Raw genomic sequence first — 14,882 nt, forward strand, 5'->3', positions numbered from 1 at the left:
CAGCTGAGATTGTTCCTTCCCTGCCACCATGAAAACTACTAAATGGTTTTGCATGTGAAGTGAGCACAGCATCCAAGTTCTGCAATTAAGCCTTCTTCTCACCACTGTTGACCCCCGGAGCCTACAATCCCAAGAAAGTCTTGAAGAGAACTATAGAGAACCTTGAATTTGCACAGCACAAGGCAGAACAGAAGATCAAAGAAGTCAGAGGTCAGAGGACCCAAACAAAAACGCAAGTTGTTCCCTCTTTAGGTACTAAACGATAATGCTGGTCAGTGAACAACGGTATTTACTAATATATATGATATTACATATAATACTACTGGTCTCCTTATTCTACTTTTCATTTTGTAATGCTAGCTCGGTTGTATGAACCTTGCTGGGTGGTTGTGAGTCGCACAACCTGAGAGCGAATTCAAATCCACATGATTTCGTTAGTTCACACTACTTTTGACCCTTTGAAATAAAATAAAAGAATCCACCTAGAACAGACAAGATGAGCCAAGACTCTTTTAGAAAATGTATTGCTCTCTCCAAGCCAAGCCCTTCTCAATGGCCAACAGCCATGTCTCAGAGACCGAGGTTCCGAAGTGTGTGGAAAACTGAGTTATTATACATTGCACTCAATCTCTATTACAGGATGCTCTCTTTTCTCCAGCCAGTGTGCACAGCGAGGCCAGTATCCTTGGTCAGCTCCAAGAACAGACACTTTAGCTAGTGCCCTGGAGTCAGTGTGCAGTCTCTGAGGCTCTTTCAAAGTGCTTCCCACGGGCCGAATCATCTACCCGGCTCTCACTGGTAAAAGTGCTTTTGACAAGGCTGAGGCCTGTGGGAAGAATTCACCAGGATGGTGTCCCGGCTGAATAATTTACAATATCCACAAGTTAGAAAAGAGTGGTTTGAGCTCTGAAGCCACTTACTCCATAGACTTTAGGAGAAGTTTCCTTGAGACAGATAAATACTAAAAGATAGAGAAAGGCCTCTATAGCTAATGTTCCTGTCCCATCCCTGACCCCTGTGGAGCCTGGGGCAGCTGGGAGCTTGGGTAATTTTACTGAGTTAAGTCAGTTCAACAGTAGCCGATGCACAGGACATAGTAAGAGACATGGTCCCATTTGCACAGGGTATGGGGAGATGGCAAAAGTGAAGGACCCAGGTTCTAGGCAGTTTTTACAACACTGTTCAAAGCGTTGCCAGGTGTTCTACAAGGCACAAGGAACGTTTCACAACACCTTCCCTTTAGGATTGTCATGAGCACTGAGTAAGATGAGGAACAGCACATGCTTACTGCAGAGCCTGGTAGGTAAGAGATGTTCATGACATACCAAATGTTAACAGTGGTCTTCAGATAATAAGATCATGGAGGACCAACTATATTTCTTCTTTCATTTCCAAATTTTCTCTAATGAACAATGAGATGGAACAACTAAGTGACAGAGAAACCAGCACAGCTCCTGGATACGCATGACCCAAAGTATTAATAATTTTCTATCTGGTATATAGAACTGTATCTAAGGGCATCTCTTGAGAAATCTCACCAATTTTGAGTTCTCTTTGTCCCTTCAAACTTCCTTAAGATCATAACTTTATTTTAGTTGAAAAGTCTCTCTAGCAGACATAACAATTCTCTCCAACTCCCCATGAAAGGCTAAGTAATTTAGAAATTTCTTTATAAAAACAAAGCAGTCTAATTCTAACCTGTGAGTAGCATCAATCAACCATGTCATAGGTGACATGGGCTTTGTATTATTTTGGCTTTAGGGGATTTTCTTTAATAATTTTTTCTTTATTTTTCTTTCACAGATAAAAACAAAACTGAACATGCAACCAGCTCAAGAATGACTTATTGCTCAAGTGTGGGGCAAGAGATTTAAAACTTCACTCAAGAAAGACCATGAGATTTCAAACTCAGAGAGTGCTGACGAGCTTGTTCATCATGAATACCAACTCACCAGCATGAGCTTTGAGTATATGCGTTTTCAGCCGGCTGTTGTAGGAGGACTTGAAGGAGCAGAGTTTGCATCGGAATGGTTTGTGGTGTCCGTGGTGGGTTTGCATATGGCGATCCAAACTTGATGCAGAAGGAAAAACAGAAAAAAAGAAAAATGACATGATTAAAAATTTCATACATTTTCTCATTGCCCTTTTCCAGGAATCCCACTTCTAAGATGTTCAAAGCCCTTTTGTTTACTTTCCAATAATGGCACTTACCAAATTATTTAATTGGCAAGAGTTGTACCTAGTCTAAGAGAAAGGGAAGTTAATGGAAGAAATCAAGACATCTTTTTGGATTGAAAGATATGGCAATGGTAACGGGTCATGGGAGACACCTTTCTTTTCGCTTCTCAGAGCACTGATAATTGGGAGAATGGATCCAAAAAGAGAAGGCACAACAACATGGGTGAATTCAAGTTTTCTGCCAAGCCAGAGAGTGCCTATCAATGTGTCTTCTAACTTCCTCAAAAAGATAATGGGAATTAGTGAAATTTAGCATTTGAAAAGGGCTGACTTCTTTCTAAATTTCAACTCTGTTTTTATCATGAATACTAGAGTAGGGAAGGGAGGTTCCAGAGTGACTGACCGTCTTGCAATGTGCTGTCTTGTTCTCAGTATCTATGTTAATACGCAGGCGTGGTGCAAGTGTGCTTCAAGGACTCACGTGCTCAAAAGGCTGGCCATCCCTTCTGATAAATGCAATCATGTTCACTGTACATCAGTCCTCCAGAAGCAACTTATAAGGGAAGTTATTTAATTACAATGAACCCCTGGTAGTTGATAATAATTACTAGCCTAAAAAAATAATAAATCTACCCTACAAGGTGTGGGAAGAAGTTCTAATTTGTATGTAGTACTCCAAAGAACTGAATTCCATTCTAAATGACTCGTATGGGAATGGTACTGCTTACCATTTAAACACATAATGCTCCCCTGAGTTCCAAAGCAGCATTTTCAGTTGCCTCTGGACACCTTACCCTGCATGTCCTTTAGCTGTCTACGCTCAACATGTCCTAAACAAACCCATCCGTTTTTTTCTACAAAACAAATTCTCTTCTGCATTTCTTTGTTTCTACAAATGGCACTACCATTGTCCCAGTCAATCAGACTGAAAACCTCGGTGCCACTTGTACTTTACTTTGTCCCTCATCCCATGCATTAAGTCGATTTTTCCAAGTCATGCAGACCCATTCCTTCAACCATTCCCTAACTTCTTGAATCAGCTACTCTTACTGCTTCTTAATTGATCTCCCCAACCTTTTTTTTTTTTAACTCCAGAGCACAAGCTATGGAGTCAGACTACCTGGGATAAAATCCCAGCTATTATTTATAAGCTGTGTGTCCCTGGGCAAGTTACGTAACCTCTCTAGACCTCACTTTTCTTATGTCATATAATGGAGACAATAATGGAACCATAACTTATAGGGTTGTTTTGAGAATGAGAGGACATAATACTTGAAGGCACTTAGTACAGTGCCTAGTATACAGTGAGATGCAATAAATGTGAGCAATTATAATTACTTAACTAATTCCAGACTCCTGCTTTTCCCAGTAATTTAAATTAGAAAATCCTGTTTCTTGGCACCTAAAAACTCCAAATATGGTCTCTACTCAAGTATGTAGACTTTATTGTCCACTATTCCTTTACATGTAACTTAAGGATTAGTCAGAGCAAACCACCAGCTGGGCCTCCAATGGGCCTTGCCTTCTCCCCCTCAGCTTTTCCTCCGTATCATATGGCCTTTCCAAACTACCCAAGTCTTATCTTCCTACTTTAAGACTTGACTCAAATGCTCTTTACTTCCTAAAACCTTCCTGACTCTTCCAAAGTAAAGGCAACATTTCCCTTTGTTGAAACTTCATAGTATTTTATTGTTTTTTTTTTTTTAAGGCGTGCCTTATTTTGCTGAGCCATTTGTATGGTTGCTTTATAAACCCTAGACCCTAAATTCCCATAGATTACAGACCATGTCCCTAGTCATCTTTACCTTCCCCCAGGGTACAGTGCCTGGCACAGGGTGCATTCATTTATTCACAATTATTCAGGGAGGTTCTGCTGTGTGTCAGACCATGTGACAGATGCTGTTCCATAAATACTTAATGAATTGAAGAGAACTCCCCAAGTTCCAGGCCAACATATGGATCTGATGACAAAGATTAGCTATCCGGCTCTGTATAATAAGAAAAAGTTTACAACCCGTCCTAATCTCTGTACAGATATTGTTCCTGATGCTTTTCAACAACCACTAACTAGAGCTTTGCCTTTTTAAAGAAGCAAACAGCCCATCATTTATTTCTGATCATCATAAAAATAAACATGTCAGTCTTCTAATCAGTCACCCTCATCAAAGCCTGTCAGAATGCATTATTGAATATTCATTTCCCTTTTATACAGTTGAAAGAGAAAGGCAAGAAAAAGTTGTTCTCAAACCACTCCTCTTCCCATCACCCCAAAAAGCTTTGCATACCCACCCCAAACTTTTAATGCTGTGATGAGTGATGGCAAGTTCCCTCTCCTCAGCCTCCCTGTACTTCAAGCAACTCTTTGGCAACCATAAACTTCTTTCCCTTTCAAGGTCTTTTGAAAAATCACAAGCAACAATTCTTTGGTCACATGGGTTAACAGTGCTAATCTGACCTCCTTAACAGCTCAGTTTTCCAAAGGGAACTTTACTATTTCCTTAAAGGATGATCAGACTTTGGCTGAATGTTTGACAGATGCATCAGTTATCTCATCTCCTCCTTGTAGCTGTGTCTTCTCTTGAGTAAATCATAACCATTCCTCCAATTCTCATCTTTAGAATGCCTGTATTTGCCAAATCTAATGCCATCCAATTAATCTCCCGTTCTTAGCTCCATTTTACAGATGAGGTAACTGAGACTCAAGGTGACACAGCAGCAGGTGTGAACCATGAGTGAGGGCTTCTTACTCATCCAAACTTCTCCCGCTGTAGCTTAGCTTTTGCCTTCTACTATGACACTTTCTCCCAGTAGAAACTAGTGACCACCCAGTAGCACTTACTTGTGCCTGAAAGCAGAAACAAAGGAGCAATACTGGCAGCTGTACTTGTCCTCGCGGGTAAACATGGCCAGGGCCAGGTGGCTCCTCTCATGAGAACGCAGCCCCTGCATGGACATCAGGACTCTGTCACATTGACTGCAATGGTATCCCCCCGGCCGGGTTTCATCCTCCAACATTCCATCAAGCAAGCAGTGTTCACTATCCACCCGGCCAACCAGGGCGCCACTGGCATCTTTGGCTGCTTCCAATCCATCCAGGAACAAGTGGGCAGGGTCTTCAGCCTCCTGCTAAGAGAACCACACACACACACATGCCCCACCAACAAAATAAATATCCATCGTCATTGCCCCCAACTTTCCTCTTTTCCCTTCATTCTCCCAAACTCATCAGCATCTCCTGTCAAAGCTTCCTCCCCTGCCTCTCTGGCTCCCCCTACAGGGAGGGCAAGCCCGACTGCCATTCTTCATGCAGTGGTGGTGATCTGAGGGCAACGCATCTGGACACAGGTTGCTACCGCCTGGGAATTGTGAGAGAGGGGCTCTCCCACTCTGAAGACAGTTCACTCACTTCTCCCCCAATCTTGAAAAGAAAATTCAAATTGCAATCCCATCTAAACTGACATAAAGTTGGGTCAGGGTTATAGCTCAAAGGAAACAGACAAAGGAAGGAAGAGAAAAAAGCAGAGTAGTGTGGCCATCTAGGAGCCTGGGGTCACCATTTGGAAAGGATGCAAAGCAAAGGACCCTGCTCTCTGTCCCCGCCCCACAAACAGTGACTGTACGCCTTGACTGGAGGTGGCTGCATAACGGATTCAAAAAATGAAGGAGCAGCCTGGTTTTAAGTCACTCATTTTTTGAGGCTGCTCCTTGAATTACTGATTACACAGGATGAGCCACTCTGTCTCTCTCACAGGCTTCCAGAAAACGAGCCTGGGACACACTGCAGAGGTGTGTGGACGAAGCTGACTGCTGCTGTCCCTGGGTTGCCACTGTTCTGCCGAAAGACAGAAGGCTCAGTCTTCAATGAAGAAAAATAAAGGCTTTACCTTCACGCTAAATTGGCAAAACAGGATTCAAGATCAAGAAGGGCAGATGACAAAAATATATTCATGTATCTAGAGAGAAAGGCCAGAACCCTGAAATGACTTGTGTTCATAAATGGTAGGTGCTTAGCAGTATCCTGGAAGACGGGAGTGGTGGCTGGGTTACTGAAACAGTGGCTGCTATTAGGATCATGATGTTCAAAACAGGTGGCCTAACAGAGGTGGGGGGGGAGGCAAGGCACTTATTAGCATCCTACAGGGAGAGAGGATGGAGGAGACAAACCAGGTCAAAGGCTCAGGGTCAATTGTGATGCAAAGGCTTTTGGTTTTAGAGTTAATGTCTCTTGCACTCCCCAGAGGACCCAGGATAAGAAGTCAAAGACAGATTCTCCTGGGCTCTCTGCATCCTCAACCAGATGAGAACAGCAAGAAGTCAGGCAGTGGGAGGAGCAGAAGATGATGGGAACCGAACCCACTTGATTCCTCTTAAGAGCTCGGGCAACTTGGAAGGGCGAAGACCTAATGGCAACTAAACGCAGAATAGAAGGACGACCCGAAGCCTCCTAGACCGAGAATCCTGGACCTTCTGTTGGCACCAAACTATCCGCGTGGAAGGAAACCAGAGCGAAACTCGACCTTTCCCTGAACAGAAAGATGAGGAAGGTCCAACCTGCAAAGAAATCAAAACAAGCCAAACCAATCCAAGCATAGCTCAGGAATGCCCGCATCCTGAGATGCTCTTTCCTGAGCTGCTTTAAGCAATGGGGTTAATCAGTAACTCGAATCGCTCACACACCAGAACGCTCATCCAGACCTTCCCGTTCTCACCTTCACAGCGGCTGACACGGCTGGGACATTGCCATACTGGACGTGCTTTCGGAGGTGATTGCAGATGGCTCGGAGCGTCGGGTGCACTTCCACACAGAATTTACATTTGTAGCCCACCACTTTCCTCTCCTTGGTCTTTGGCACCTCTTCTAAGTGACCAAAAGGCTGGTGAAATACAGTGGTAGCCATCAGTACTCCGAGCCCTCCCTCAATTGCTGGAATTTATTCTTGCAGTTTACTAGCATATTTTATTTTAAAGCAGATTAGCAGGTTAAAAACCAAGGGAGATATAGGCGAGTATGAGTATTTTTATATAACGAATTCATCAGAGTCGTGGCACACTGCCTACTATGCAAAGTCTCTGGAACCCAAAAACGTTAACGGCTTGTGAGTAGAGAAGATTTCTGTGTAGAAGCTCATCGTCACTGCCACTACGTTACCTGGTTTTCAAACCAGTTTCAACTACGCAGGTGAAACGTTGCATAGCTGCACCATTAATGTGAACTTCTTGATTAAAAAAAAAAAAATCTACTCCTGGAGTTGTTAGGTTCATGGAGCGAACACTGAAGACCAAGACATGGCTGAGAAGTGCTAATGATACCCAGAGACAGCCCACACTGCCTTAGGAAACAGCGAGCATCGTCGTAAAACTAGGCTTCAGATAAGGCTACTTGGCAGAAGGACATACATAGACACCACCCCACGGGGAGCCACAGGAGGAGTCAAAGGGAGGGCAGGAGGGGAACAGGACTGTGGAGAGGGGTGAGCACGGAATGGGGGATAGTCAAGCTCGAAACGTTTAATTGACTTATTGAGCTCTCTGGCAAGCTAAGTCACTAGGAAGCCTGCAGCAGTTTGGCTGGCAACGAAGAAGTGCATGTGGGCACCAGTGATGAGAGGCCTCCTGGGGGAAGGGAAATCAAAACATATCCTTACCCTCTCTTGTTTGAAATCTGCAAAAGCACCATCTGCATATTTCTGCTTGCTCAAAAGCTGTTTCCTCCTCTCCTGACGTTTGGCACGCTTCTGGAATTCCTCATTGTGAATGCTCAAGTGTGAGGTCAGCTCGGCTGTGCTTTGCAGTTTGCTATCACAGTGCTTACACTGGTAGGCTGAGTTCTGCAAGCGGGGGCCGTTGCCCAGAATGACGAAGTCCCTCTTGAGGTCCCGGCTGTGGTGGTCAGTGTAGTGCATGCACAGCAGTTCCGCCGTGCTAAATGACAGCTTGAAGCACTTGATGCAGCGGAACGGGAGCCACTCGATTTCCTGAGCTTCGCCTTCCACCTCGGCTTTCTCAAAGCTGCCGCTTCTCTCCTCTTCTTCCAAGAGCGGGGGCCTCTCGTGCTCGTCCGCGTAGACGGCGGTGAAGTAGCCCCCCAGCTTGCTGGCATGCTGCTTCTTTGGGAACACCCCCGGGTGGCGCTTCATGTAATGGGACACGATGCCCTTCTTGCTGAACGACTGGAAGGCGCACAGGGAACACTTCTTCTTCTCCACTGCCCTCCGGAGTTCCTCGCTCAGCTGAGGGGAGTCGTCCTTGGGCGGGGACGGGATGATCACCTTGTTGGGCTTGTCGCTGATGGTCCTGGAGGCCGCCAGGCAGTGCGTGTAATACGCATCGATGTCGTGACGCTTCTGGTAGTGGGCCGCCAGTCCTTTGCGGATGGGGTTGGTGTAGGCACACAGGGCACACTTGAAGAGGTTGTTCTTGCCCTCGGGCTGGGCTCGGACATTGTTGTGCTTGATGCGGTAGTGCCTGGCAATCCCCTTCCTCGTGGAGCAGAAGTACTTGCAGAGCTGGCACCGGAACACAGTGTGGGAGACCAGGTGCGAGGTAGAGAAGTGAGACGTGGACACCGGCTCCTCTCCCATCTCCTCCTCGGTGAGAGAGACTTGGGAGGGGCTCACTTCAGTGGTCATCTCAGGCTCAAGGGGGACGGGCAGCTTCGGGGGCGACTGGGAAAAGACATCAAATTCGGGCTGATTGTGATACTTCTCGTAGTGGATTTTGAGTTTCTCCAAAGTGCCGTGCGTGTACGGACACAGCTTGCACCTGTAGGCACCGTAGCCCTGCTTGAAGATCCTGCTGGTCTCCTCCACGTCGTTCTGGGATATGTCAGCCGACTGCTCCACGTCGTGCACAAAGTCCTCGGCGGTCACCTTGATGGATGGGTGTCGCTTCTGGTAGTGGGTCAGGACGCCGTGGATGCGGGTGTTGATGTACGGGCAATGCCTGCATTTGTAGACGGCACCTGGGTTGATGTCGATGTCCTGGGCAAAGTCAGCAGCCTTCACCTTCATGCCGGGGTGCTTCTTCCCATAGTGGGTGAGAAGCCCGTGCAAGTTGTTATACTCAGACTGGCACACCGTACACTGGTACGGGGTGGAGGAAATGGCGGGATTGGCTGAAGCTAGCTGCATGCTCTTCTCGGGGGAAAGTCTTGCGTCCTCTGGGCATTCGGCTTCCTGCTCCGGGAGTGGGGTGGGCATGCTGTTTTCACAATTCACAGGGCCTGCCAACTCTTCGGATGCAAGAAGGGGCTTCTCGATGGCATCTTTCTCTTTGATGATATCCAGCAGCACTGACTCATCGCCATTCATGGCCCAGGGGTGGAATGCTTGGTAGTGATTGGTGATGTCCCAGATGGAGACGGCTTCAAAAACACAATCCCTGCATCTGTAGGTTTTGGCTTCGGCTGGCATCGTGAGAGAGGGAGGGGAAGGGTCGGGCCCTGCCCAGAGTTTGGTAGCCATGTAAGTATAATCAACGTAATGCTCGGGATGCCTCCTTTGGTAATGCAGGAGCAAACCACTGGGCTCCATGTGGGAATAGATGCACCACTCGCAGTGGTAGCCAGCTTCTATCAAGCCGTCCAGAAATGCCCATCGCATGATGGACGTGACTGTGGCCTTTAGGGCGGGGTGGTCTTTCTTGATATGCTTCCTCAGTGCATAGAAGTAGGGGGAGGTATATGAGCACTGCCTACATTTGAGTGCTCGGAGTTTAGTTTTGTCCCGCTCCACGTTCGACGGGGGGACAAGCACACAACTGGCAGGCTTCTTCTGGTTGCGGTCACAGAGGCTCCGGATGGTGGCCGTGTGCTGCCGGATCACATCCGCGTTAGCCTTGAAGTCTCGGTGCTTCTTCTGATAATGGATGAGGACACCTTTGACCGTCCGGTTCCCGTAATCACAGTGCTGGCAAAAGAACATCTCATTCTCCACAGGGGGGCCATCTCTCTCAGAGCTGCTTCGGTTCAGCTGTGGCAGGGGGGCGGGTGGCCGGGGGGAGCCTTGGGGCCCTTCGGCCCCTCTCATCATTGCAGCTGTGGGAGGAGCCTGTCTGATATATTTGGCAGTAACCTTTATTTCTGGGTGTCTCTTCTGGTAGTGGACAAGCACTCCCACAACTGACCGATTGCTGTAGGAGCAGTGTTTGCAGTAGTAAAGCTCAGTACTGAGGTCTGGTGGCGGGGGTTGTGGGGGGGGTGGGGAACCCATGTTGGACATTTTGGGAGACATTGGAGCACCCACCTCAAATGATAATTGAGAAAGGGCAGAGCCCCTGTCCACAGACACCATTCGCATGGTTTTCTGGATCCTAAAGTAGGAAGCCTTTTCTTCAGGGTGTTTCTTCTGGTAATGAACCAAGACAGAATGCATGTTGGGGCTTGCAAATGAGCAAACGTCACAGTCGTAAACGACAACGGTGTTGACCGCAGGGTCCTTCTGATTTTCACATTCAGGAGTAAAGGTCTTTGAAGGAGTGTTTTTATTAAACGTTGCTGGAATACCGCCACCACGAGCCACAGGTGTGGAAGTCGCCATGTTCTTGGGAGCCGAATTCAGAATCTCCCTCAGGGTCTGGGATTCAGTATTCAGCCCTTCTTGCTGCTCCACTACATAGCTTGAAAATATCATCGCGTTGTTGATCTTCACGGTGGGATGCATTCTTTGGTAATGTGGCATCAGGCTTCTAACATTTGGGCTCGTGTATGAACAAAACCGACACCGGTAGATAAGGTCCGAATGGTCAAAGTTGAGTACATTCATGGCCTCTGGGTGGTGCTCGCCGTAATGCTGCTGGAGATCTTCAAAGTTGGTGTAATCAATGTAGCATTCCAGGCACCTGTACACCGCGCTGTGATCATTGGGGTCCAAGATGTACCTAAAGCTGAATTTAATGTATGGGTGCATTCGTTGGTAGTGGGTGCTAACACTCCGGGCAGATTTGTTGTTAAAGTCACAGTGTTTGCAATAGTAAAGCCTCCCAGAGTCACCAAAGTCCGTATTTTCGTTACTGTGCTCAGTTCCATAGATAGGAGTTTGGGTATTCAGCAGAGCAGTACTGGAAACTTGGTGATCTTTCATGTTTGTTGAGGAGCCGTAATAATCCTCTTCATCTTCAGAAAGGGTGAGCTCAATCTCGGCCCCGTTGGTGGCGTTGTAATCGTGGGTGACACTTCTGAAGTTAGATTCCTTCGGGGGCTCACTGGTATCTCTCACCCAAATCTGCTGGGCTGAAAAGGAAGTGGGCACCTCCATGATTGGTTCTGTCGGCTCTTCTTCCCTGTCCAACTCAACCTCTATCTCCACTTCGTTGTCTTCCTCTTCCTCCTCATCATCCTCAACATTGATCACCGCATCTTCCTGCTGTTTGGTTTGGTTGATTTTGCTCTGCAGGTTGCTGGCTATCTCGTCAATCCTAGTTCTCTTCTTCACGGGTGACAAATCGAGGGGAAAGTCATTAGCGAGCTTCCTAGAGGCCTTAGCTACAAAATTGTTCTTGGAGGACAACCCAAGAATTGAGGTCTGACTTTTCTTCACAGTGTTGCTGGAAGAGGGGTGGCTGTCTGTCTCATTTTCCAATGGTAGGCTTGAGGGCTGCCCCTCGAATTTTGGCAAGTTGTCACAGAACGAATGTTTATGCTGCTGATGGACCCGTAGCCCTTTCAGAGTCGTGGTGGAGTAATTGCACATGGTACACTTGTAAGGGTGCAGGGGCGGGGCTTGCGTGGGTGGCTGTGGCGGCTGTGTGGGTGGCGGCTGTGGCTGTGGTGGCACCTGATGCGGTGGCTGCAGCTGCGGTGGCTGTGGCTGCTGCAGTGGCTGTGGCTGTGATGGCGGTGGTGGTGGTGGTGGCGGTGGTGGTGGTGGCTGTTGCTGCTGCAAAGGATCCAACATGACTCCTGCCTTTCTACCGTTCATGCTGGAGCTGTCGTAAGACACCACGCCTTCGTTCAGTGAGGAAGAAATGCTTTCACTCTGGGAATTCACAGCATCCCAATCTGATGTACCCGTGTGACACTGTTTGTGAGCCCCAAGTTTCAAGGAGCTCTTGCAAGTAAACGGACATTCGTCACATTTGTAGACAGCTGTCTTTCCAGATAAGTGGATGTTTTCTATGTGACGGGAGATGCTACGTCGATGCATGGTGAGGAAAGGACAAAAGGGGCACTGGAACCTATTCATGAATCTTCTAAACGGAATCCCCTTGGTCTCCAATAGTTTGTTGCCATCGGAGCCCATCAGCTGCTCTGCAGACATGGCTGATGTCTGGTGATCCATAGCATTTAAACCATTCTCACTGTCTATTTCATTTAACTCTTCATCAGAACTAGAGTCATTGAGCATGCTGTTAGTTTCCAGGTCAGCAGAAGAATTAGTCATGTCAGTCATTCCATAACGGGATCTCTCTGCCAAGTTAACTAGGCCAGAATTGTGAGGTGACTTCGGCTTCATCTGAGGGTAAGACATGGGCGAAAACTTGGAAGCTGAAGAAGAATTGGGTCTCATGATGGAGTTGCTGATTGAGCCCCTGAAGTTGGAGACGGTAGTATTGGGTATCTCCCGGCTTGCAGCATTCATGGACAGATAGGTGGAGTTGGACGTGGGGCTGGGGGCACTCTTCTGCACATCCGGTAGACTAGTCCCTTCTTGTTGCTGTCTGAGACTGGAAAGGATCTTGACCATGCTGCGGTGTTTCTTCATCATGTGGTCACACCAGCGTTCTCGGCGGGGGGTCTGGTAGCTGCACCACTCACAGCAGAAGTTGCCTCGAGACTTGGTCAAAGGCTTGACCATGGATTCTAAGATGCTGCGCTCCACGACCTCTGCTGGCAGCTCCTTGCAGGGGTCCTGCAGGGACACGGGTGGAACCACGGGGTCTGGCATCGGAGCAGGAGTGGGAGGGGCAGCACTGGTCTCCTTCAAGTTGTTTTTGTGATACATCTTCTGATGCTTCATTATCCTTGCCCTCCTTGGTGACTTGTATGTGCAAAACTGGCAAGAGAAGACCTTTCCAAATCCCTCGTGCATCATGATATTATAATTTAAGGATCCTGGGACAGGGGGTCCTGCTGAACTCCCTTCAGCTTGAGCTCCATGGACCTTCCTAGTGTGTTCTATGAGGAGGTTTTTTGACCTGAAGTAGCGTACGCAGAACTTGCATTGAAAAAACTTGTTCATTGGTTTGGGATTAGCGGCAATATGCTGACCGTAATATCCTGCACTGTGGCCATAGTAACTTCCCGTCCCCAATGCAGCTGCATTTTGACCTAAAGAGAAAACATAAGGAGAGTGAGAAGAGAAAAGCAAAGCAAAAGAGAATTAAGAATTCATTCATGCAAATCAGCATCATTTCAATTATTGTTCATTAATAAACATCACATTTAAAAGGCCTGAAGTCTCAAGATGGGGCCCCGAAGGGTATCCATGGAGTATTATGAACGCACATATATTGCACCTTTTCACGGATAAAGATGCAACATCCAGCTTTAGGTACAACACTCCCTTCATCTCCGCAAATGAGCTGCGGGGCTACAAAAATGCAAGTTCACAACCTACAATATTTATTCTAGAACTTTCCACCCTACTACCTGTTCTCAAAATTAAAAGGAAACTAGGAGACATGAGAAAGCCGAAAAGACAATAACCTAGGATACTTGAGAGAAACGTGATGCCTAAACCACAAAAATGGCTCACAAAGAGCAAGAAACTCTGCAAAAGCCACACATATTAAGAACCATGGCTATAGGCTAAAAAGAAACAAGGGCAATGAGAATATATCAGATACGCTGAGCTTCATACAGATTTACCTGATAAATCCTCTGCAATCGCAAATTCATCCTTTATAGACGAAAACTCCACCTCTGTCTGATTGCTGGCATTCATGGACCCGGATCGTGGCTCATCACCATTGTCCTCAGCCACGTCAGTTGGCTGCAGAAATGCCGTGTGGACATCCTGAATGTGCGCCTTGAGATCTTCATAAGATGGGGCTCTGAAATCACAGCCATCACACTGAAGCACCTCCATGATCTTGTCTACCCTCTCACATTAGGAACCTGTGGCGGGAGTCAGAACAAACCATCTTAAGGAAAGCACTCATCACGCACCTCCAGCCGATGGGGCTATACATCCATTAATGGAAAAAAATTCCAATATCAGTAGATTTCTCTTACTACACTTTGCCAATTGGAACATCGGCCAAAGAAAGGCAATCATACGTAATAGAGATGATGTCCTTGACTTCCAAACTTCAAAGAAGAAAACAAACCCAGAAAAACATTTTCTGGTTTCACATATTTTCAAATGCCATTAGTCAAGGAAACCCTTAATGACATCAAAAGTTTTAAAAGTTTCTGAGTTTCTCCACAGAATCCAAATTTCTTGGTAACTTAATACTGACTTTGGCTGTGCCTTGAACTCTTTTTTTCTTTCCAACAGGAACCTTCTCAGAGGTAAAGAGGATGTCCACATAGAAGAAAGGGAAAATTTCAATCTTCACTAGCTGTTTTAATATTATGACATTGGTGTTTGATCTCCAAGTGGCAAAATAGTATTGAATCTTGGAAGTGATAATGGAGAGTTTTTTGTAGCTTTTAGTATTTTAAGATCTTTCCTGATATTGGGGCACACACACCTCTTTCCTCCCTTCCCCAAATAGTTTAGTTGGGTTTATTTCATGAGCTAAATGGTTATTTGCTCTTTTAC

At 46.6% G+C, this 14,882-nt stretch overlaps 1 protein-coding gene across 3 annotated transcripts in view; it reads right to left on the reverse strand.

Moving 5' to 3' along the window:
* The window catches only part of ZNF462 (zinc finger protein 462), a 134,698-nt gene that overhangs the window by 69,194 nt on the left and 50,622 nt on the right, over positions 1-14,882 (reverse strand). For 2 of the 3 annotated variants that reach the window (XM_045562316.1, XM_045562318.1), the window contains exons 2-6: positions 13,985-14,233; positions 7,824-13,444; positions 6,888-7,052; positions 5,018-5,121; positions 1,953-2,071 (exon numbers count right to left, since the gene is read on the reverse strand). In XM_045562316.1, the coding sequence (XP_045418272.1) occupies positions 1,953-2,071; positions 5,018-5,121; positions 6,888-7,052; positions 7,824-13,444; positions 13,985-14,204 (6,229 nt within the window). In that variant the 5' untranslated portion in view covers positions 14,205-14,233. The remainder of the gene's footprint in view (positions 1-1,952; positions 2,072-5,017; positions 5,122-6,887; positions 7,053-7,823; positions 13,445-13,984; positions 14,234-14,882) is intronic. The other variant, XM_045562319.1, reaches the window with a different exon arrangement.

The sequence above is a fragment of the Lemur catta genome, chromosome 10 (genome assembly GCF_020740605.2).
Source record: "Lemur catta isolate mLemCat1 chromosome 10, mLemCat1.pri, whole genome shotgun sequence".
NCBI lineage: Eukaryota > Metazoa > Chordata > Mammalia > Primates > Lemuridae > Lemur > Lemur catta.